Below are 24,468 nucleotides of genomic sequence, written 5' to 3' on the forward strand. Positions count from 1 at the left end.
TGATGTACTTGATTTTCTGATTTTTGACCGCTGCCTAATTTTGGACTGACAAACTTTGTATCAAACCTGCAAAAGGATCCTTCCAACCCACCTACCCCTCCTACATTACAATAATATGCCTTTAGTTTAACCCTCAGAAGGCGCAGTTATTGCTGCTCATAAAAGCATGATGGTAATTATTTCTCACTATTGAGACAAGTGGAGAAATTCAGTTCGGATTCTAACGTTTCAACTGATACTGCATTTGTCCTTGTAACTGAAAGAGGAGAGACATTATGACTAATATTTGATGAAAAGTCATTGTTGTGCATACATTGTTGAGAAAAGCCATCATTTCCATTTTTGTCTTTTTATGACATAAAAACAAACAAAAAAATTGAAAATGTTGACAAACTAAGCTGTATCCTCTAGAGGGCACTCATCACCTTTATGTGTACAGTATGTAAAGTAGTATGTAAGTCTTCTTCAGTCACTGAAATGTTGACCTGAGATTTCCAGGTCACTAAAATGTCTTGGCCTTCAAGCTCCAGTGAAACAGCCTTTTTAAAGTTAGTTAATCTTATATATAAATCACAAAATACAAAAGAATTACAGAACTACCTCAAAATTGTTTCATATCTTTATTTTCTGCACATGACACTGAGTTTTCTGTTCTCATGCACCGAAAAGTAACTGCCATCCACAAACACATCAGAGGACACGGGCAGTAGATGAGGTCAAAGGTCAGCCTGATCAGAAAGTGTTACAGGCATCTTCCTGGCAGCATTTGATGCGAATGTAGGCGTTCTGCTTCAGCATTTCACAGTCTGACATGGCCAAGCACTTCTGATAGTGTCCATCTGTGTTAAAGTGAAGAGACAAAACCATGACATTATAATGTATCAGTGCATCCCCAACAGCAGTAAAACAAACAGCTCAAAGGAGGTGCAGATCTGTGACAAATGTGAAATATGTATAGAGTCATGATGCTGCTAGTGACTGACCTCAGCTGTAATCATTGAGCAGTGTTGGGTAGTAAGAGAAAACGTGTAACGGCATTACATACTCAGGTACTTCTGTTACAGTTACAGAAAAAAGTTGGTAGGGTAATCAGATATGAAAATAGGGATGATCACCAGCGGGATTACATGTAAAGTGAATACAAACTTTAGAGATTTTAGTACATATTTTATTTTTAGTGTCAGAGCTAGGAACTGCAGCATTTTCCTGAAGATATCTGAATCAGGCATTTACCCTAGTTTTCTATGTCGTTACATTCTATTTCAACTGGAAATAAACTCTTTTATTTTCATTTGTTGCTACATAAATTCTATAGTTTGAAAAGCTATAAATCAAACTTTTGCTGACATTAAATTGCCAGATTTTACTGCTGAGCTGACCTACACTACTGGACGAAGTTTTGGGACACCCACAGGAGCTTTTGTGGAAGCCCATTCTAAATCCATAGGCATTATATGGAATTTTTGTCAAATCATCCTGAAGCGCATTTGTAAGGTCAGACACTGATCTTTGTTTTTTTTTTAAATAAAGCACATTCTTGTGAGTGGATGATTTCATTCTTCAATAGTTTTTGAATGATGGGTGCAAAATGATACCATGTATAAATGATTATTACTGGTAACTTAGTCTCAGCTGTCCATTAGAGTTTGCATGAAATGAAAGCTTATGTGGGTTGCAGAATCCACTGAGAGCTGATAAGAGACTATCATCAAATTATATCACAATTGGTGATCATCAAAAGTCCAAGCGTGATGCAATGAACACAGATTATGGCTGGTATAAGTCTTTAGAATAGCTTCTATTTGTAATAATTGTTGATGAGGAATCTCAAAAGAAGATGTGTACCAAACTGGCCATTTAACTTTGGGGTGCTAAATAACAGATTTTTACCAAAGATGCCTAAATCCCAGGAGAGCAATATAATTTTTAGATAACTACAAATTTGTCATCTTTATATCTGAACTATTTTAATATATTGCACCACTTAGATTTGGCCATTTCGCTGAACATGAGATTAATGACTGTTTGTGTGTGAGACAATGTCAACTACTTATATTCCACCTTCCCTGTAGTTCCACATTACACCTTAATTAAACAACTGATTTTTGAAAGAACGTATACACATAGCACACAAAGTGCAGTTACAGTTTGTGTATGTGTGTGTGTGTGTGTGTGTGTGTGTGTGTGTGTGTGTGTGTGTGTGTGTGTGTGTGTGTTTGAGCTCACATGGTGCTCTGAGGAACTTGGCTGCAGCGCAGGCATCTTTTTCTGCAGGACAGGTTACCTTGGTGACCTCACATGCTCCACCTGCTTTCGCAGGTACGCAGTGGAAGCAGTCCAGAGCCCAACCTGGAGTAAATGTACAGATTCATGTGCAGCTCATAGTCATATACATACAGTGCTGGCCAAAAGTATTGACACCCCTGCAATTCTGTCAGATAATGCTCAATTTCTCCCAGAAAATGATTGCAATCACAAATGCTTTGATATTAAAATGTTCATTTAATTTGTCTTCAATGGAAAACCACAAAAAGAATTGTCAAAAAGCCAAATTGGATATAATTCCACACCAAACATAAAAAAGGGGGTGGACAAAAGTATTGGCACCCTTTGAAAAATCATGTGATGCTTCTCTAATTTGTGTAATTAACAGCACCTGTTACTTAACTGTGGCACATAACAGGTGGTGGCAATAACTAAATCACACTTGCAGCCAGTTAAAATGGATTAAAGCTGACTCAACCTCTGTCCTGTGTCCTTGTGTCTACCACACTGAGCATGGAGAAAAGAAAGAAGACCAAAGAACTGTCTGAGGACTTGAGAAGCAAAATTGTGAGGAAGCATGGGCAATCTCAAGGCTACACGTCCATCTCCAAAGACCTGAATGTTCCTGTGTCTACCGTGCGCAGTGTCATCAAGAAGTTTAAAGCCCATGGCACTGTGGCTAACCTCCCTAGATGTGGACGGGAAAGAAAAATTGACGAGAGATTTCAACGAAAGATTGTGTGGATGGTGGATAAAGAACCTCGACTAACATCCAAACAAGTTCAAGCTGCCCTGTAGTCCGAGGGTACAACAGTGTCAACCCGTACTATCCGTCGGCGTCTGAATGAAAAGGGACTCTATGGTAGGATACCCAGGAAGACCCCACTTCTGACCCAGAGACATAAAAAAAGCCAGGCTGGAGTTTGCCAAAACTTACCTGAGAAATCCAAAAACGTTTTGGAAGAATGTTCTCTGGTCAGATGAGACAAAAGTAGAGCTTTTTGGGAAAAGGCATCAACATAGAGTTTACAGGAAAAAAAACGAGGCCTTCAAAGAAAAGAACACGGTCCCTACAGTCAAACACGGCGGAGGTTCCCTGATGTTTTGGGGTTGCTTTGCTGCCTCTGGCACTGGACTGCTTGACCGTGTGCATGGCATTATGAAGTCTGAAGACTACCAACAAATTTTGTAGCATAATGTAGGGCCCAGTGTGAGAAAGCTGGGTCTCCCTCAGAGGTCATGGGTCTTCCAGCAGGACAATGACCCAAAACACACTTCAAAAAGCACTAGAAAATGGTTTGAGAGAAAGCACTGGAGACTTCTAAAGTGGCCAGCAATGAGTCCAGACCTGAATCCCATAGAACACCTGTGGAGAGATCTCAAAATGGCAGTTTGGAGAAGGCACCCTTCAAATCTCAGGGACCTGGAGCAGTTTGCCAAAGAATAATGGTCTAAAATTCCAGCAGGGCATTGTAAGAAACTCATTGATGGTTACCGGAAGCGGTTGTTCGCAGCAAAAGTAATTTATGGTGTTCCACAAGGTTCTGTTTTAGGACCTATATTATTTACAATATATATGCTACCACTAGGCACCATTATCAGTAAACACGGCATAAATTTCCACTGTTATGCAGATGACACCCAGTTATATATATCAAGTAAACCGGATGATAAAATTAAACTTGGCAAGATTGAGGACTGTATAAAAGACATAAAAGATTGGATGTCAAATAATTTTCTGTTACTTAACTCAGATAAAACAGAGGTCCTGCTTCTTGGTCCAAAATTAGCCAGACACAGACTGTCTAACTCAACACTAAAACTTAACAATCTCTCAGTTTCATCAAGCCTATCTGTTAAAAATCTTGGTGTCATGATAGACGCTGATCTCTCCTTCGACACACATATATCTAATATCACTAGAACAGCCTTCCTGCATCTCCGCAATATCGCTAAATTAAGAAATTCATTATCTCTACAGGATGCAGAAAAGCTAGTTCATGCATTTATCACTTCAAGGCTAGATTATTGTAATGCCCTGCTGTCTGGATGTCACAGCAAAAGCCTTAACAAGCTTCAGCTAGTCCAGAACGCTGCAGCCAGAGTCCTCACAAGAACTAGGAAGTTTGACCATATTAGTCCAGCTTTATCAGCCCTGCACTGGTTACCAGTTAAATTGATTATAAAACTATATTACTGACTTATAAAGCTCTAAACGGGCTCGCCCCTCAGTACCTGAGTGAGCTCCTCTCCCACTATGAACCATCACGCCTACTTAGATCACAAGGTGCTGGCTTACTACTGGTACCTAGAATAAATAAAGCTACATCAGGGGGAGAGCTTTCTCATACAAAGCCCCCCAGCTCTGGAATAATCTTCCTGCCAATGTTCGGGAATCAGACACAGCCCCAATCTTTAAGTCTAGGCTAAAAACTTATTTGTACAGTCAAGCATTTGGTGACTAGTCTTCCCTGTCAGGTCTAGACCTGCTGGAGTCTACACTGCTCTGTTTTACTGTAATCTGTGGTCAGCCACTCTTTACAGTACTAACTCTGTTTTTTCTTCTCCTTTCTCTGCCGAGCTGATCAGCTGCCCATCCTGTGCGCCTGATGCTGTTGCCTCTACTGCCTTGATTGGTGCCGCTGCTCACCAGCCTTCTGGACCGGTTTGACCACCACTGAGCTTCTTGCTGTACAGCGCTGTGCAGTCCTCACCCTCAGATCTCTCTCTTTCTTTTCCCACTTTACTATAATACTTCATACTAATAATGTTTGCTGTCCGGTGTCGACCATAGGAGGATGGGTTCCCCTTCTGAGTCTTGGTTCCTCTCAAGGTTTCTTCCTCTTTTAGGGAGTTTTTCCTTGCCACCGTCGCCGCTGGCTTGCTCATGGGGGCTCGGACCCGGATTTTCTTTCTTCTTTTCTCTTCTCTCTGTAATACTGATTGTTCTGTAAAGCTGCTTTGTGACAACACCTGTTGTAAAAAGCGCTATATAAATAAATTTTGCTTGCTTGCTTGCTTGCAGTTATTTAGTCTAAAGGTTGTGCTACCAAGTATTAGGCTGAGGGTGCCAATACTTTTGTCCGGCCCATTTTTGGAGTTTTGTGTAAAATAATAATTGATTTGACTTTTTTTTCATTCTCTTTTGTGTTTTTTCATTGCAAGCAAAATAAATGAAGATATTAATACCAAAGCATTTGTGATTGCAATCATTTTCTGGAAGAAATTGAGTATTATCTGACAGAATTGCAGGGGTGTCAATACTTTTGGCCAGCACTGTATTGCTGTTGTTGGAACAAAACCTCATATCTCCAAAATAACAACTTTACAGGAAAGGAAAAAAAACGACTTTATTTTTAATGTAAGTCAGTGTGACTTTCCAAGCTATTCTGGGGCGTTTCTTTAGTCTTATCCATCATGAAATTTACCCACAATGTAAAGGGCAACAGGTATTTTAAAATTATGCCAAAAACCGAAAACAAAAATGGAGATTATAGGTTTTGTTCTGACAATAGCGAAGTGCTTACTATAGACTGCATATACCTAAAACAGTGAACAGGAATACAAGATGGAAATTCTAGAAGTGAAAAAAAACACAAATAACATAGATATTTCTGATTGTAACTTCTAATTTATGATAAAGCTGTTATAAAATGCACGAGATATATATATATATATATATATTAGTGTGTGTGTGTGTGTGTGTGTGTGTGTGTGTGTGTGTGTGTGTGTGTGTGTGTGTGTGTGTGACAGTTGAAAATATACCAGTTTAGACAGTTGAATTTTTAAATGCCTGAAAATTAAGACAATTAACATTCCGTAATTATTTCAGTTATTTCATAGCTTTGATGTCTTCACACTTATTCTTAAATGTGGAAAAGTGGACCTCTTCATGAGTGGGTGTCTTTTGATGGAATATCCACTTATCCATTACTTTCTGCTTCATTATTGCACATAAATCTTCCACTAGTGCTGCACACTCAGTGACACTAGTATATCACTCTGGTACCATCCAGCGGATGGAAGTGGCCACAATATGTATCTGAGTGGGGAAAGGTGAATGACCATCAGGATGAGTTCTAATGAGTGTGTTTGCTTAACAAGTAAGCCCACTCACCACTGGACACCGCAAGCACCAGAACAAGAGCAAATACCAGCACCTTCATTCTTCAGCTGAAAGAGTACAGTCAAATATTAACAGTCATGCAACATGTGGTACTAAATGTGACCTATGTTCTGAAATTTAATGTTTTGCTGACTGTACAAAAGTATTGGGACACACCTATTATTCATTGAATTCAGATGTTTCATTCAGTCTCATTGCCACAGGTGTATAAAATGAAGGACCTAGCCATGCAGTGTGCCATTACGAACATTTGTGAAAGAATGGATTGTCCTAAAGATCTCAATGGATTTGAGCATGGTGCTGTAATAAGATGCCACCATTGCAGCAAGTCAGTTCACAAAATATTTTCCCTCCTAGATATTCCACAATCCACTGTAGGTGCAATTATTCAAAAGTGGAAGCATTTAGGAACCACGGCAACTCAGCCACAAAGTGCCAAATCACGTATAGTTACAGAGGGGGTCACTGAGTGCTCAGGCACATAGTGAATAAAAGTCTCCAAAGCTCTGCTGGTCAATAACTGCAGTTCCAAACCTCCTCCTCTGGCTGAGAAGCTGCATGCAAGCCAAGCATCGGACTGAGTGGTGTAAAGCACCACCACTGGACTCTGGAGCAGTGGAAATGTATTCTTTGGAGTGACAAATCAAGCTTCTGGCAGTCTGATGGACGAGTCTAGGTTTGGTGAATGCCAGGAGAATATTACCTGCCTGACTTCATTCTGCCAAGTGTAAAGTTTGGTGGAGGAGGGATAATGCTATGGGGTTGTTTTTCAGGGATTGGCCTAGACTTCTTAGTTCCAGTGAAGGGAGATCTTAATGCCTTAACATACCAAAACATTTTAGACAATTCTATGCTTCCTACTTTGTGGGAATAGTTTGGTGGAAGGCCCTATTCTGTTCCAGCATGACAGCACACCAGTGCACAAAGCAAGGCTGGGTGAGTTTGGTGTGGAAGAACTTGATTGGGCCACACAGAGCACTGACCTCAACCCCATCAAACACCTTTAGGATAAACTACAATAGAGATTGCGATCCAGGCCCTCTTGTCCAACATCAGTGTCTGACTTCACAAATGCCCTGGATGCATGGGCAAAAATTCCTATAGACACATTCCAAAATCTTGTAGAAAGCTTCCCAGAAAAGTGGAAGCTGTTATAGTTGCAGGGGGCACGGGGGCAACTCCATATTAATGCCTTATATTTAGGATTTAGAATGGGATGTCATGAAAGCTCCTGTAGGTGCCCCAATACTTTTGTCCATATAGTGTATTTATACATTTGTATTTATACTTTGTTAATTTCACAGCATTTAATACTAATTACTAAAATACTGTATTCATCATTTTGTTCTGAGTGCTCCACAAATCAGGTTTTGATGTTTTGAGGATTTTAAAAATTTGAAACTTTTAAACCCTGGGGTATTATTGTTCAGTAATATTCCCAGATATAAAGTTTTTGGTCATTAGAAATGCGCCAATTATAAGCAATATAAAGCAGTCTGTAAAATGTGCATTTGCATTTTAAAAATGGATATTTAAGATATTCTGTGCATATACAGTGCACAACATGGTGAATAAACATGCTCTTTGATATGTGCACATGTCTACATTACTGGCTTCTGAGTTTACTGTATTTTAATGACAGCTAATGTGAAGTCACAGAATATATTTTATTGTTACTTACTGTTAATATAATACAGCAAATGACAGCATCCTGCAATTATTATAACTATAATTTCAACACTTGCATAATAGAAGCCAGTGGACAGTAGGTTCAACATCTGCCCACTGGCCACTGTTATAAGTGATTTCTCAAGTCTTTCTCTTCTTTTACAAAATAAAGGGAGACATCAAATTCACTGCTCATGTTAAATGATGGTATGATACAGATGTGGTAAAATAGATTAGGTTAAAAACAACAGGATAGCTGTGAACTACAAATATTCATGAATTTTCTGTGTGAAAGTAAAAGCCTTATGGAACTTACCTGTCTGCTGCAGGGTTGTTTGAGACTCAGTTGACTTTGCCCGTGCTATATGTGGTGCTGTATCTTCCAGAATAAATGTTTCTTCATCCTCACTGCCTTTATGTACACAGAGAGAGACAGAGAGAGAGAGAGAGAGAGAGAGAGAAAGAAAGAATGGGGGGTGGGCTTTTCTATCTCTCTATCTGTGTACATAAAGGCAGTGAGAATGAAGAAACACAGCCCCTCCTCACACACACCTCGAGCACTCCATCTGCTCATATTTGTGTCACTCATTCATTATAGTCTCTGGACATCATACATGTTGCTTAACTTTATGGCTGCCTGTGTGTGTGTGTGTGTGTGTGTGTGTGTGTGTGTGTGTGTGTGTGTGTGTGTGTGTGTGTGTGTGTGTGTGTGTGTGTGTGTGTGTGTGAGGGATCAACAGTATATTATTATGATACTTTAAGTGTAAAAGTAATAGTTCTGTCTTAATCCATGAGATTGAGCCCTTTGTTCTGGTGAAAACAAGCTTTTTGTCAGTGGAGTTATTGCTAGGAATGGTGTGATAGTGTAGTGGATAACACACTCACTCTGCACAAGATAGAATGGGATTCTATCCTCCTGGAATAGGTAATACTGCCACAATATATTAATTTGGGTGTGTTCAAACTTGGCAGTTTTGTCCTGATTAGAACTTGGTGTGATTTCTCTGTAAGGCTTTTTTCACACCTAGTTGGTTTGCTGAAGTACGAACCAGAGCTTGGGTTTTTGTTTTTCATTTAATTGGTTTTACATTTGAACAGCAAATGTGCACCAAATTAGAAATGTGAGTGCTTGCTTACTGATCAGAAAATTGCTCTGTTTCTGTTACATTTGCCACCATTTAACCCTGAAAACTCCAACTTTGCATGTAAATAGATCAACTCAAAGCAGTAATAATAAAGCTTACTTGATATTTGCTTGTTTATGATTGGTGTATCAATTTGAACGTAACCAATCAAGTCACTGATGCAATACATTCCATGATCCATGTGCTCAATATTAACTGCATTGCTTTGTTGTTATTTTATCGCTCTACTTTTATTAGTTAACATAAGTTAACATATTCTCTACAGGGAACACGCTTAAATATGTCTTCTCTGTAAATGTTAGTGCACAATTTCTATTAATTTACTGATTTTAATATATTTTAATAAGATAAAATATTTAATATAAAAATGTGACAAAAGTTTTACACTGGCCACACTTTTTGGGTTTATTTTTTTAAAACCCAATGTTAAATTCGAACAAATTGTGCATTAAAATGTTTTTTGTAAGGATGTATAATTTGACCAGGGGTGCACAAACCTTTGCACATGACTGTGTGTGTATATATATATATATATATATATATATATATATATATATATATAATATATATATACAGTGTGTTTATAATTATGCATGTGTATGTGTGTGTATGTGTGTTTAATGTTGATTAATGGCATGAATAGTGTCATTTAATTGCTTATGTATAACAGCTGATAACCTGCAAAATAAGGCTGCTGAATTTGCATATAAGATCGGGAGAGAGTAAATGGGGCTATGGGGTTGCAATTATGCAACAGACTGACTGACTGAACCCACTGTAATGTCTCTATTTGCACTGCGATCATAAAACTGTATTTGCTCCTGTTCTGCACGGTGTTGACTCCCCATAACAGCAGCTCACTTCTGCCTGCTCTGTTTTGACCGTGTCTGTTTTGTAGCTGTCCAAACAAACCCGAACAGGCAGCTAAGTCAGTGTCCAGTGTGGTTCATCTCGCAGCTCTGAACACCGGCCAAAAAACAGAATGCATTCGGCACATTGTCTAACCCCCTACAGCCAAATCCCGATATCAGCAGAGACCAATGTAAGGGAAATTGTCCATGAGGCGAAAACCACTAAGCCCTCTATTATATTGCTATTGTAGCGCCAGCCTCGCGATAGCCCACCATGGCCTATAGGCCATATATATCAGACTGTCCAAATTTTCCCTCTGGTTGCTGTCTTTCTCTCTCTCTCTCTCTGTGTCTAGAGGATAGTTTGGACTGCCTCCAGGATGTCTCAGTATTCAGGGAAGGTGAGTAGTGCACTCAGATTTGTGGAAACCTCATCCATTATGAAGCTGCAGAACGATGCACATGAAATTAGCATAAGCATTTAGGCTAAATGTGCAAGTCTGCTCTGCACACTGTAATCAATCTCAGATCTGTCTGAGCCTTGCACACTGTAAAGTCCTGCCTATAAGAACAGACCTAGGTCTGTTACATGTCTTTCCATGTAAACAGCTATGAACCAGCAGGACACAGATGAGAAATTCTTATCAGTAGCAAATTATTACATACAGTATGCAAAGGTATCTAAGTGAAAATCAGGTAACACGTCCTCTACAACAGTGGTCTCCATTCCTCCTCCTGGAGATCTACCTTCCTGCAAGTCTCACTTCCAACTCATGTCTAAGACAGCTGCTTCAGCTAATGAGGGACTTCTGAAGGCAGTAAGAAGATAGATCAGGTGGGGTCTATCAGGGGTGAAGATGAAACTGGCAGGAAGGTAGATCTCCAAGAGCAAGACTGTTGACCACTGCCTCACAGAGAACACACATCTGCACATTTTAATGCACAGATATTGAGTTGCTTAATTTAACATGTCGAGGAAAGGTAAAACAGAAAATGTGGCCTGTGTAAAATTGATGGCACATTTTATATGCTTTTTTCCCCAATATGTTAAACTGAGCAAATAGAAATTGTGCCCTAAAATGCCATATTTGAACGAGTTCCCTCTTGTGTGTCAAAATATTTTCAACAAAAAAAATCAACAAAACAAGTCATTTGACTGGGATGCCAAAACTTTTGCCTATGATTGTAGATGTTGTGCACTGAACTTACTGTACTTACTGCACAAGCCATAAAAATGACCCATGCTTATGCCACAATATGGGCAATATTGTCAATACTGATGCTTGCATGCAAATAATTATGCATGTAAATAATTCATCTTCATTAGCCTGTAATGTTCTCTTAGGTCATTCAGAAATTTGACACGTTATCTGGGTACTAAGATATAAGATAGTTCTAGTTTTCTAGTCTAGAAAGGAAGTACTGGTACTAGTAGTTCTAGTAGAAGTAATACGATACCACCTTTTTCTTTTCCAGTACTGAAACCAATACTAAGAACCTTGAGTATCATCCGATACTAATTGTTTTTCTTTAAAAACAACTAAGCTTTAAATTGGGTAGTTTTCAATTAAAGCACTTCACTTCAAAGGAAAGTCCACTGGTCTTTCAAAATTTCTCTATAATTACGTGCTTCTCTAAAAAAAGTAATTTCAGAGAGGTTTCATGTGAAATTTTCCATTCTAGAAAAACAAGAGTCAGAATTCTTCACAGTGGTACTGATAGGAGTTTAACACCTCTAAAAGCTCCTTCACAGAAAGTTATTACATGAATGTGCTTGAAAACCTACCTATGAAATTATATTATGAAAATTCCCCTGCAAGATGAGCATCATGCTTGAGGATATCATGCTTGAACAATTCAACTACTACCCCACAACAGTACATCCCACAGTGAGAGTCTGTGCTGTTTCAGGACAGATTTGTTACAGAATTGGATCAGATTTTTTCCCCCTCAAAATCCAACCCAATGATTTCTGCCCATGTCAGCCTGATACTGATAGCATCTACTGAGAAACCAACAGAAACTTTTGATGATTCCTTTTTTTTAAGCAGGGTAGACAGACTCCACCCGAGATAGTGATGCTGCTCAGAATCTTATTATTGCTGTACTGTATTAAACCCAAACCCCAAGTCCATAGTAGTTGGCATTGTTTGAGATTGACTTTGGGAAAGGCAGACAATCTAAATTAAACAGACCAGTGCTAAGCCTTGGTTAAATTCCTAATTTGCTATTTTGATTTATTGAAACTTTTATGACTATTTGAATTTTCAAAAATGATGACTCATCTCTATTTGATTGTGAGAAGGGGCTTTCATAGCACATGCAGTTTCTCCATAGGTTGATTATACGTTTATTATAGTATAGTAACATTATAATAATCTTTGATGGTCATCCTTGAGTGTGTGTGTTTGTGTGTGTGTGTGTGTGTGTGTGTGTGTGTTAGTGTGCATGCAATACTATGTTCATGTTGTAAAATGTTTCATAACTCAAACTTCCTTCTATGTACTCTTACACTACTGCTTTATCTACACACAGCAGACCACATGTGACTACATAGAGGGGAAACGGCTTAAAATGTGTTAACATGTGATAATATCTTATGTAAAAGAACAATAAGGGTCAAACAATGGGCATTACTGTACTTTAGTAAAGAAGCCTTGGTCTTGTTAATAGAGCAAATCTCACATGTTAATCCTACTGGTTACACTGCAAATTGTAACATGCTGCGGTGGGTAAAAGTTGGGAAACCAATTTCCTCAGGGAAAATAACTTCTGGTTCATTTGAAGTTGAGTCCAAATTTTCCAAAATGGTAACTTTACAAGAGAAAAAACATTCTTAACTAAATCATTTTAGAACATTTCAACTGACCCTTTCAAAAAATCACAATGTAAAGGGCATTTTTAAAAATTCAATTTAAACCTTATCTACTGTCTTTATTTTTTGGCCTTCAGTCCACCACAATTTTGGCCCCACCAAGACAAAAAGTTTGTAGACCCTTGTATCAATTAATGTTTTTTGCTAGAAGTATTTTCCAAGCTAAGAATCATTCAGGAGCGCAATTATTGTCATTATAATCCTAGATCACCACTCTACAGCATGTGATAAATAGCAGCTATGTTCGGTTATTGTTGATTTTAGGTTGAAAAGTCCATGAACTAGAAACAGGAATGATTGATTGAACATTCAGTGCATATGTTATAGAACCTTCTTCTCACTGTTAGTACAAATATAACAAAAGACACAAATACAGCCAAATTTCTTGTCATGATCTTTGTGTAGAAATGAAGCTTCAGTATCTAGTTTGATGGCCATTTGACCTGCACAGCTGTGTGTTTTTCCTGTAATAATGAAGAGTTTCTAAGGACTGGACTCCACTGGACAATCACTGGCTCTTATGGAAGCCTCTTTCTGCCACTTGAAAAAAAGTAAATCATAATAACAAGAAAGTTTCTCATAATCATTACAGCATATAGTAATAACAAAATTTCTTAAATGTATTAGAGACTATCTCACCATTTAGGAATCATATGAAATCATCTCATAAGTATGGCTTATTGTCTAATAATAAGACAAACCTACTATCTCAGAATTATAACTTACTCAAAATTAAGACAATATGGGTGTCTTGTCATTTTGAGACACCAAGTCTATGCTGAGTAATCCTAAGATATTTTGAGCTGTTATGTTACAATCATGAGAAATTTTACTAAATGACCTACTTTTTATAAAAATGCATTTACATGTCTGACCGGTCTTTGGGGGATCATGCTGTAGCTAAAGGTCTGCCTTCTTTTCCAGATAGTGTTCTATGAGGGGAAGTGTTTCACAGGCAGTAAGTTGGAGGTGTTTGGTGAATGTGATAACTTCCAAGACCGTGGCTTGCTGAACAGGGTCAACTCCATCCGTGTGGAGAGCGGAGCCTGGGTCTGCTTTGACCACCCAGACTTCAAAGGTCAGCAGTACATGCTGGAGAGAGGAGAGTACCCAGAGTTCCAGCGCTGGAATGCCCTCAACGATCACATGGGCTCCTGCAAGCCAATCAAAATGGTGAGAGGTGCAAGACCATCAGTTAGAGAGGGTATCAAACTCTTATTGAAATCATTAATTGGTTAGTTGGTAATTTTGAAGATCTTTTGGCAATAATTTTTAATTTTATAATTTTTTTTATGTAACACTTTTCATTTTAGTTACAAATGCCAAGCAGATTTTAAGCTCTTTTAAATCTAAGGGCTATTTTGCAGGCCTACATATGAGAGTTCCTCACTCTCATAACTTATACATTAGTTTCATATTAGTTGCCATATAATTCATAGTAGTTACTGAATAACATGCTACAGAATTATGCATAGGAGTTAATAAAACAACAAGACAGAAATAAATAAATTAATAAATAAACTATACTGTAAAAATTGTGTTTGTGTTTGTTTTGGTTTTTTTTGCTCTATCTCTCTCACAGCATGGAGAACAATACAGAATACAGTTGTATGATGGTCCAGACTTCACTGGTCAGTGTGTGGAGCTGTGTGAGGACTGTCCCTTCCTCCAGAGCACTGGCCTCAGCAAGACCTGTGTCAACTCCATTAAGGTCTATGGAGATGGAGCGTAAGTGTCAGGATGCTAATAATGTGCACAACTCCTGTCTAACAGGCGGTAAAACATAGTTGTGGTCACCTAGAATGGTGGTGGAGAACTCTAGGGCTTAAACAGAGAACTGAGGGTGGGTCATTCTTTCCTATCAGCACTGTACCAGGATGGACAAAATCCCTTTTAACCTAAAGAGACATTGTACCTTACCTATGTATCTTTGCTTAGAGGGGCTACATAACGTTGAGTGTCCAGAATTAAAATGCTACTTTAAAGACCTCAACCAGTTAGCATTGTGAACATATTACGAACTCCAGGTCTAATCTGGTTTTCTTAAGGACAGAAATAAATGCCATTTTTGAAAATCACTGTCGTTGCATGCCCTGTGTAAATATTTCCCTCAAATCTTACTGGATTCTCTGAATTATGAGGACGTTTAGCAGTCAAAATAAAAATTAAGCTTCATAGATTATACAAACAAGCTAACACTGCATACTAAAGTGATACTGCATGAAAGTAAGTCTATCATTAAAGGTGTAGTGTGTAAGGTTTAGTGACATCTAGCGCTAAGGTTGCAGATTGCAACTAACTGATAACCCCCCCCCCTTTGCAAACATGTAGTAGAACGTATAGTAGATGTCATCTTTTTGCTTCTTTGACGGCAAAAATTCACTCACAATGGCTTTTCCTTGTGCTAAATAATAATAATAATATGTAGACATGATGGACTCATTCTAAGCTAACAAAAATGCAGTGATTCATAGTTACAGGTACATAGATACACCACTGAGAACAACCCTATTATTTGGCATCAACTTCTCACACTGCCTAAAGCTGCCAAAGTGCCGCATTTGACAAATCTATGAAATTTGTTATGGGGTGTTTTGGTGAAGTTTTCAGTGTTATGATGTCAATTCAATGTGCAGCAGTGTTAGCTTGCACATAGCAATATTCGTATTTTGGCTCCTTGCCGATCTTGTCTGGTTTCAGAGAAGTTCAGAAGTTGACACAATAGTAGAGGTTTTTCTAAACAATATTAGATTAGACCTGAACACCCAGACTACAGAATGACAACATGACTTCAGCGTTCAATGGACAATGTGTTAGCAAATTGAAACAAGGAAATTGCTTGAAAAAATGCCAAGTTAGTCACTATGCTAGACATACACTATGTTGCCAAAAGTATTCGCTTGTCTGCCTTCACACGCATATGAACTTGAGTGACATCCCATTCTTAATCCATAGGGTTTAATATGATGTTGGCCCACCCTTTGTAGCTATAAAAGCTTCTACTCTTCTGGGAAGGCTTTCCACAAGGGTTTATTGGATTTTTGACCATTCTTCCAGGAGGGCATTTGTGAGGTGAGACACTGATGTTGGACAAGAAGGCCTGGCTCTCAGTCTCCACTCTAATTCATCCCAAAGGTGTTCTATTGGGTTGAGGTCAGAATTCTGTGCAGACCAGTCAAGTACTTTCACACCAAACTTGCTCATCCATGTCTTTATGCATCGTGCTTTGTGCACTGGTGCGCAGGTGGAACAGGAAGGGGCCATCCCCAAACTGTTCCTATGAAGTTGGGAGCATGAAATTATCTAAAATCTCTTGGTCTGCTGAAGCATTAAGAGTTCCTTTCACTGGAACTAAGGGGCCAAGCCCAACTCCTGAAAAACAACCCCACACCATAATCCCCCCTCCACCAAACTTTACACTTGGCCCAAAGCAGTCAGACAAGTACCATTCTCCTGGCAAGCGCCAAACCCAGACTTGTCCATCGGATTGCCAGACGGAGAAGCGCGATTCGTCACTCCAGAGAACATGTTTCCACTGCTCTAGAGTCCAGTGGCGGCGTACTTTGCACCACTGCATTGGATGCTTTGTATTGCACTTAGTGATGTAAGGCTTGAATGCAGCTGCTCAGCCATGGAAACCCATTCCATGAAGCTCTCTACGCTGTTCTTGAGCGAATCTGAAGGCCACATGAAGTTTGGAGGTCTGTAGTGATTGACTCTGCAGAAAGTTGGCGACCTCTGCGCACTATGCGCCTCAGCATCCACTGACCCCACTCTATCATTTTACATGGCCTACCACTTCGTGGCTGAGTTGCTGTCGTTCCCAATTGCTTCCACTTTGTTATAATAACAGTGACAGTTGACTGTGGAATATTTAGTAGTGAGGAAATTTCACAACTGGACTTAACGTGGCATCCTACCACAGTACCACGATGGAATTCACTCCCGAGAGCGACTCATTCTTCAACTTTTTATACCCTATTTATATATGGCCCTATTTTTGGCCAATGACCAGCCTTTCACAGGAAGGGTTCTTTGGCTGACATGCAAAATTACCAATCACAGTCTTTAGTTTTAATGTGACATGTGGTGGCAGGCGATTCTCAAAACTAGGCTTAAAGTTCATATAGGAAACTCTTGTTAACTGAACTGCCAAATTGTCAACATGATCAGGCAGTTATTTCCTGTCTTTAAATGGGGAGAGAGTTCTAAACCCAAAATTGAAAGCCATATTAATGTTTCAGAAACATATTTGAGATCACTAGTAAATCGGGCAAGCATCTGTTAAGTTTGTAGCGTTTAGCTCAAAAAGCTCATTAAGTTTGTGTAATTTACCGCTTCGTGGCTGAGCTGTTGTTACTTCTAGATGCTTCCATTTGACAGTAATAGCACTTTCAGTTAATCAGAGCAGATCTAGCAGTACAGAAATGTCATTAACTGACTTTGTGCCATGTTTAAAGTCACTGAGCTCTTCAGTTCCATCCATTCTACTACCAATGTTTGTCTAAAGAGATTGCATGGCTACATGCTTCATTTCATACACCTGTTACCAGTGAGTGTGGCTGAAACACCTGTTCTTAATAAGCAGTGTGTATGAGTTAAGAGTTTTGCAAAAATGTTAAACCACAGTGTCTTTATCAGGGTCAGTTGGTGAGTGCTAATACATGCAGGAAGAACCTTGTTATGTATATGTTGGTATCGTGGCTGATTAGCATTGTAAGATTAGCCTTAGAACTTCAGTCTAACTTGCTGTTTGTCTTTAGCTGGGTGCTGTACGAGGAGCCGAACTACCGCGGGCGCATGTACATTGTGGAGAGAGGAAGCTTCGGCAGCCACATGGAATGGCAGGCTGAAAACCCCAACATCCAGTCCATCCGTAGAGTGGCCAACTACTTCTAAATCTTCAAAATATGAGCAGTCAGCCTGGCGTTGGACCCCAGCTAAATCTGAACAGACCCAGTGAGCAACAGCTACATGCTCCATACCAGAACAGAGACGGTCTCATCAAACACAGTTAAAGTACATTTTAATCTCTTTGCAATAAAGGTGTAAAATAATTCAATTATGTAAAGACTGCTTTGTCTAATGCTTGTGTTTGAATGGGTTCAAATAAAAGGGTTTAAAGGTTGCTTCTCAAACAAAATGCTCTTCAAAAAATACAATTCAAAGACCTGCTTTTAGTCTAATTTACCCTGCATTTTTATACTCATATTCTAAACATTTGTCAAAGTTCCTCATCAGATGACATTCTCTTCCTTTTTTTTTTACATTCATGGCTGATATGCTTTTCTACCATTGACAGGCATCTCCTGTAAGACTGCCGTTGAGCAACAGTTAGAACTGATAAGCTTTAACACTGTTAGCCAGACCTTTGCTTGGCCTTATCTCAGAGTCTGTAGTCATGGATTACATTATAGTTCTGGGGGTTTTTCATATTCACTATACCATAATGTTTGTCAGCCGATGCATTTCCGTACCATATCTCGACCTCTTCCTTGAACAAACATAGAATCATTGGCCATTATGGTCCTTTATACAACACTCAGTGCAGAGGCTAAATGCCCAGGGCTGTGTTAGGAACACTGACCCTGCTGTTATATAACCAACTTACAACCCCAATTCCAATGAAGTTAGAACGTTGTGTAAAACATAAATAAAAACAGAATATGATGATTGGCAAATCCTTTTCAACCTATATTCAATTGAATACACTACAAAAACAAGATATTTAATGTTCAAATGGATAAACTTTATTGTTTTTTGCAAATATTCACTCATTTTGAATTTGATGCCTGTAAGCTCCAAAGAGGTTGGGACAGGGGCATGTTTACCGCTGTGTTACATCACCTTTCCTTTTAACAACACTCAATAAGCGTTTGGGAACTGAGGACACTAATTGTTGAAGCTTTGTAGGTGGAATTCTTTCGTTTTTTGCTTGATGTACTTCAGTTGCTCAACAGTCCGGGGTCTCCGTTGTTGTATTTTGCGCTTCATAATGCGCCACACATTTTCAATGGGAGACGGGTCTGGACTGCAGGCAGGCCAGTCCAGTACCCGCACTCTTTTACTATGAAGCCACGCTGTTGTAACATGTGCAGAATGTGGCTTGGCATTGTCTTGCTGAAATAAGGAAAGGGACGTCCCTGAAAAAGACGCTGCTTGGATGGCAGCATATGTTGCTCCAAAACCTGTATGTACCTTTCAGCATTAATGCTGCCTTCACAGATGTGCAAGTTACCCATGCCATGGGCACTAACACACCCCCATACCATCAGACATGCTGGCTTTTGAACTTTGCTCTGATAACAATCCAGACAGTCCTTTTCCTCTTTGGCCCGGAGGACACAACTCAGATGAGTCCATCTCAGATGAGCTCAGGCCCAGAGAAGCCGGCGGCGTTTCTGGGTGTTGTTGATATATGGCTTTCGCCTTGCATGGCAGAGTTTTAACTTGCGCTTGTAGATGGAGCGACGAACTGTGTTCACTGACAGTGGTTTTCTGAAGTGTTCTTAATGCAGTTTTTAATGCAGTGCCGCCTGAGGGATCGAAGGTCACGGGCATTCAATGTTGGTTTTCTGCCTTGCCGCTTACTTGCAGAGATTTCTCCAGATTCTCTGAATCTTTTGATGATATTATGGATTGATGACATTCACCTGATTCCAATTAACCTGTTCACCTGTGGAATGTTCCAAATAGGTGTTTTTTTGAGCATTCCTCAACTTTCCCAGTCTTTTGTTGCCCCTTCTTTGGAACATGTTGCAGGCATCAAATTCAATATGAGTGAATATTTGCAAAAAACAATAAAGTTTATCCTTTTGAACATTAAATATCTTGTCTTTGTAGTGTATTCAGTTGAATATAGGTTGAAAAGGACTTGCAAATCATCGTATTCTGTTTTTATTTGTGTTTTACACAACGTCCCAACTTCATTGCAATTGGGGTTGTACATTCAGTCAGTACTGTGTGGCAGCAGTATACTAAAGTCCATATAAAGTCCTCTCTAAAGACAGAATAGTAGTGAGGATATTTGACCTGTATATACTCTGCCCACAATTTCTTCTTTTGTAGCAACTTTTGCTGGGTGGACAAGCTTTACAGTAGCAATGGGCGATACAACTCATTTTCTTTTTGTTGATCCATCGACTATCATCAAAATTTTAATAATGTCCATTTTGCAAAAAAGTGACCCACACACAGTCAGATATGTGTATGACACATTTTTTTAAATACTCATTTAACTATTTACTTCCATCCATTTATTTTCAACTAAAAATATGTACTGAAGTGTATACATACAATCTTTAAAAAGATGGCTCTTCAAGGGTTCTTTGATGAAGAAAATTTTTTATATAGAACCATGAACTCTTGAAAACAGTCATGGGTTCTTCAAATTGATAAAGAATTTGCAGTAGATGGCTATATATGTTCTATATAGCACAAAAAAGGGTTCTGCTTTTGTTATGAAGTCAAGATTGTATCAATAGAACCTTGTTGGTGCTTTACAGAATCCTTTTCAAAAAGGTTCTATATAGAACCATCTACAAGGCTGGAAAGCAATTGTTTAGGGATCTTGGACCACTCCCCCATGCAAAACATTTCCAGTTCCTTGATATTACTGGGTTTTCACTTCAGTTGTGAACTCCCCTGTTCAATACACGCCACAGGTTTTCAACTGGGTTTAAATCTGAAGCCTGAGAGGGCCACTGCAAAACTTTGGTTTTGTGTTCCCGCAACCATTTCTGTGTGGATTTTGATGTGTGTTTGGGGTCATTATCATCCTGAATGGTTCAATCGTAGCCAAGTTTCAACCCAATGACAGAGTCAGACACATTATACCATTGATTTTCACAAAACACCCTAGACCACTAGTAGGAAAACAGCCTCAAAGCGTTGATGACCCACCACCATATTTGCAGTGGGTATCAGGTGCTTTTCTTTGGTCCTTTTTGACAATGATGATCATGAACAAACAGTTCAATTATTATCTTATGTGACCACACCATTCAATTCCAGTGACATTTTGTGAAGTTCAGAGCTGCATTAAGTGTGTCGCTCTTAGGAAAGGCTTCTTTTGTGAACCTCTTTCAAACATCTTCTGTGGATGGAGGAGTCCAAGAGTGGATTTAGAAACTGGAAAACCCTAAGATTCAACTAAACAGTGCAAATCTGAAACTGTGAAATGGACATTTCAACTCACTGCTAATTTGTTTTCCTGCGCAGCTCCACAAAATTCCGTCTCATTTGAGTTGGCAGTTCTTTGGATTTCCTATGTTAATGGATGACAAAGAGATTTTACATGTGCAACATGTAAAAAAAACATGCAAATTGATTTGTCCTTTAGGTGGGCCAATAATTTTGCCAATATTTTTTAAATACATTATTCAAATATGTTGTGCGTTTACATGCACTCAGCAATCTGATCATAATCAGATTTCTGCAGTTATCTGATTATTCGCATGTAAATGGCACACTCTGATTTCTTAGATTGGAGGAAGGTCTAAAAATATGATTAAGAAATCTGATAAGGAGAGCTGGATTTTAGCTCAGTAACTCTTTGATTTCTTTCAGATTTCTGTGTATGTGCAAAAATAGACCGTGTTACCTGAAAGAAGCAAGCAGTGCTGCCGTAAGATGGCAATGCTAATGTTTGACAAAATGAAGTATTTAAATATTCTTCATCTTTTAGATGATGTATCTTCAAAATTTCAGATAAAGTGGCACAATGGTTGAATGGTTTGAGTTTTGCATTACTTTTATATCACGTCTTCTGTTAGTTTATTTTCTCATTGCAAAACAGAAATCTGATTACTTCTTGTAAACCCAGAGTTTCCCATTATCTGATTACGCAAGTGCATGTGAACATTGATCAGATTACTGACAAAATCTAATTCTGTGCAGTTATTGGATTATTAAGTGCATGTAATGGCATTCATTGTAAAGAACATCTGAATCTTTATATGTCTGTTTAGTTTATGTCATTGCTTTTGCCCAGTTTCTCAAGGGCTGCCCATAATTCTGGAGTTTTTTGTATTTGTGTAATTACTTCATCAGCACTCCTGATTTAGGGTAGTCAAACTGTGTACTGAATGGTAACTAAGTCTAGCACATTTGTGTTTATTCGTATTTATTCTAATGTCAGAGTCCAGAAAACTGTCATCATCCCAGAAGACCAAAGACTTTTGCACAGTAATGAATATCGAGGCACATTTTAACTTGATCACAATGTTAGTAAATGTAATTTTTAGCCCTGCAGAATCTTTCCTAAGCTCAGAGGCAAAGACACGACTCCTGTGTTCACTCCTTGGTGAGAAAACAGGGAGAAGCTTTGTGTTAGTGAGGATAAGAGAGGGAATATGCTAGATTTGTGTGTGACAGCTGAGCATGCGGGGGTCCTGGGGGGAGAATGGCCCTCTCCTCTGAAGTTTTGTCAGCAAGGGGTTGAGGGACAAAGCCATGACCTTCAGGGTCAGTCTATGCTGGGCCTTCTCTCTGCCTTTGTGGTGCTAATAGTCAGGATACTCAAAGACAACAGGGAGAGTGGGCAGGAGAGAGGAAGAAAAGAAACAGTCCACACGCAGCGCTGCTCTGCTGATTCACACAGGATTTTGAGGAAACACACAGAAATGCTGTGCTTTTTTAAATAAGATGTATGCAATTTGTTGAATACACAACACACACCATTAATACTTTATTATGTTTACATTTTTATGTTAATGCATATTTCTAGTTTTAAATGAAGTATTAATTTTATTAATATTTTTATTAGTATTAATTGTATGCAGAACATTAGTATTGCTTGGTTTAGTAAAACTAGAATATGAAAATAATAATTACTATTTTTAATTAATTACTAAGTGTTTGCTGGGCTTGTTATAACAAAACACAAGAAATGTAAGTTCAGTGTATTTTACAAACATTAAAAAAATCTAAAAGCACGTTTGTCTTCTGTTTAATACTGTTTTCAGGTAATATTAGGCCTGGTATTTAGTAAAAAATAAGACATATGAGGGTTTGTTATTATATTATACATATTATAATAAATTTAATTTTTTAATTATTAAAACATCTTTCATAAATGATTATGCTCTTGTTTTTAAGGTTACACCGTAGCACATTTCCATGTGTGTATGTTTTAAGGCAGTTAGATAATGCTGTGTTCATTATTTAATGTTGTAAAGAATTTTCTTGGGGTTCTTTTTGGTAATTATTACAAATTATGTCATTAAAAATAACATTTACATTTATTTTTATATTTATCAAGTTATTAATGTCTTAATTATATTTTTAAACTATAATTATTAATAAAACAAACTTTATTTACTTTATTATTTAATAGATGTATATTAATTTCTGATGTTTAATGAATGTGCTGGTTCTGTTGGGTTTATTATTTAATAGATGTATATTAATTTCTGATGTTTAATGAATGTGCTGGTTCTGTTGGGTTTATTATTTAATAGATGTATATTAATTTCTGATGTTTAATGAATGTGCTGGTTCTGTTGGGTTTATTATTTAATAGATGTATATTAATTTCTGATGTTTAATGAATGTGCCGGTTCTGTTGGGTTTATTATTTAATAGATGTATATTAATTTCTGATGTTTAATGAATGTGCCGGTTCTGTTGGGTTTATTATTTAATAGATGTATATTAATTTCTGATGTTTAATGAATGTGCCGGTTCTGTTGGGTTTATTATTTAATAGATGTATATTAATTTCTGATGTTTAATGAATGTGCCGGGTCTGTTGGGTTTATTATTTAATAGATGTATATTAATTTCTGATGTTTAATGAATGTGCCGGTTCTGTTGGGTTTATTATTTAATAGATGTATATTAATTTCTGATGTTTAATGAATGTGCCGGTTCTGTTGGGTTTATTATTTAATAGATGTATATTAATTTCTGATGTTTAATGAATGTGCCGGTTCTGTTGGGTTTATTATTTAATAGATGTATATTAATTTCTGATGTTTAATGAATGTGCCGGTTCTGTTGGGTTTATTATTTAATAGATGTATATTAATTTCTGATGTTTAATGAATGTGCCGGTTCTGTTGGGTTTATTATTTAATAGATGTATATTAATTTCTGATGTTTAATGAATGTGCCGGGTCTGTTGGGTTTATTATTTAATAGATGTATATTAATTTCTGATGTTTAATGAATGTGCCGGTTCTGTTGGGTTTATTATTTAATAGATGTATATTAATTTCTGATGTTTAATGAATGTGCCGGTTCTGTTGGGTTTATTATTTAATAGATGTATATTAATTTCTGATGTTTAATGAATGTGCCGGTTCTGTTGGGTTTATTATTTAATAGATGTATATTAATTTCTGATGTTTAATGAATGTGCCGGTTCTGTTGGGTTTATTATTTAATAGATGTATATTAATTTCTGATGTTTAATGAATGTGCCGGTTCTGTTGGGTTTATTATTTAATAGATGTATATTAATTTCTGATGTTTAATGAATGTGCCGGGTCTGTTGGGTTTATTATCTAATTGAGAGAATTCCGTGTTTTTATTGGT

General features: G+C 37.9%; 2 protein-coding genes across 2 annotated transcripts; one reads left to right on the plus strand and one right to left on the minus strand.

Moving 5' to 3' along the window:
* Positions 1-607: 607 nt before the first annotated feature.
* Positions 608-8,438, minus strand: ly97.3 (lymphocyte antigen 97, tandem duplicate 3). The gene is made up of 4 exons (XM_017697058.2): positions 8,376-8,438; positions 6,383-6,438; positions 2,227-2,349; positions 608-839 (listed from the first exon to the last, which is right to left on the minus strand). Exons 2-4 carry the CDS (start codon positions 6,429-6,431, stop codon positions 733-735), a joined length of 279 nt encoding a protein of 92 aa, XP_017552547.1. The 5' UTR covers positions 6,432-6,438; positions 8,376-8,438; the 3' UTR covers positions 608-732.
* A 1,943-nt stretch (positions 8,439-10,381) lies between these two features.
* Positions 10,382-17,962, plus strand: crygn1 (crystallin, gamma N1). The gene is made up of 4 exons (XM_017697059.1): positions 10,382-10,456; positions 13,855-14,103; positions 14,513-14,658; positions 17,694-17,962. Exons 1-4 carry the CDS (start codon positions 10,436-10,438, stop codon positions 17,827-17,829), a joined length of 552 nt encoding a protein of 183 aa, XP_017552548.1. The 5' UTR covers positions 10,382-10,435; the 3' UTR covers positions 17,830-17,962.
* The last annotated feature ends 6,506 nt before the right edge of the window (positions 17,963-24,468 follow it).

This window comes from Pygocentrus nattereri, chromosome 19 (genome assembly GCF_015220715.1).
Source record: "Pygocentrus nattereri isolate fPygNat1 chromosome 19, fPygNat1.pri, whole genome shotgun sequence".
NCBI lineage: Eukaryota > Metazoa > Chordata > Actinopteri > Characiformes > Serrasalmidae > Pygocentrus > Pygocentrus nattereri.

What these genes read in the sequence shown, in the direction of transcription:
- ly97.3 (XM_017697058.2), bottom strand. Translation starts at nt 6,431, where the DNA reads ATGAAGGTGCTGGTATTTGCTCTTGTTCTGGTGCTTGCGGTGTCCAGT. An exon ending in GGTGCTTGCGGTGTCCAGTG is followed by an intron (nt 2,350 to 6,382) that starts GTGAGTGGGCTT and finishes CATTTACTCCAG; the next exon opens with GTTGGGCTCTGGACTGCTTC. An exon ending in CAAGTTCCTCAGAGCACCAT is followed by an intron (nt 840 to 2,226) that starts GTGAGCTCAAAC and finishes ACTTTAACACAG; the next exon opens with ATGGACACTATCAGAAGTGC.
- crygn1 (XM_017697059.1), top strand. Translation starts at nt 10,436, where the DNA reads ATGTCTCAGTATTCAGGGAAG. An exon ending in CCTGCAAGCCAATCAAAATG is followed by an intron (nt 14,104 to 14,512) that starts GTGAGAGGTGCA and finishes TCTCTCTCACAG; the next exon opens with CATGGAGAACAATACAGAAT. An exon ending in AAGGTCTATGGAGATGGAGC is followed by an intron (nt 14,659 to 17,693) that starts GTAAGTGTCAGG and finishes GTTTGTCTTTAG; the next exon opens with CTGGGTGCTGTACGAGGAGC.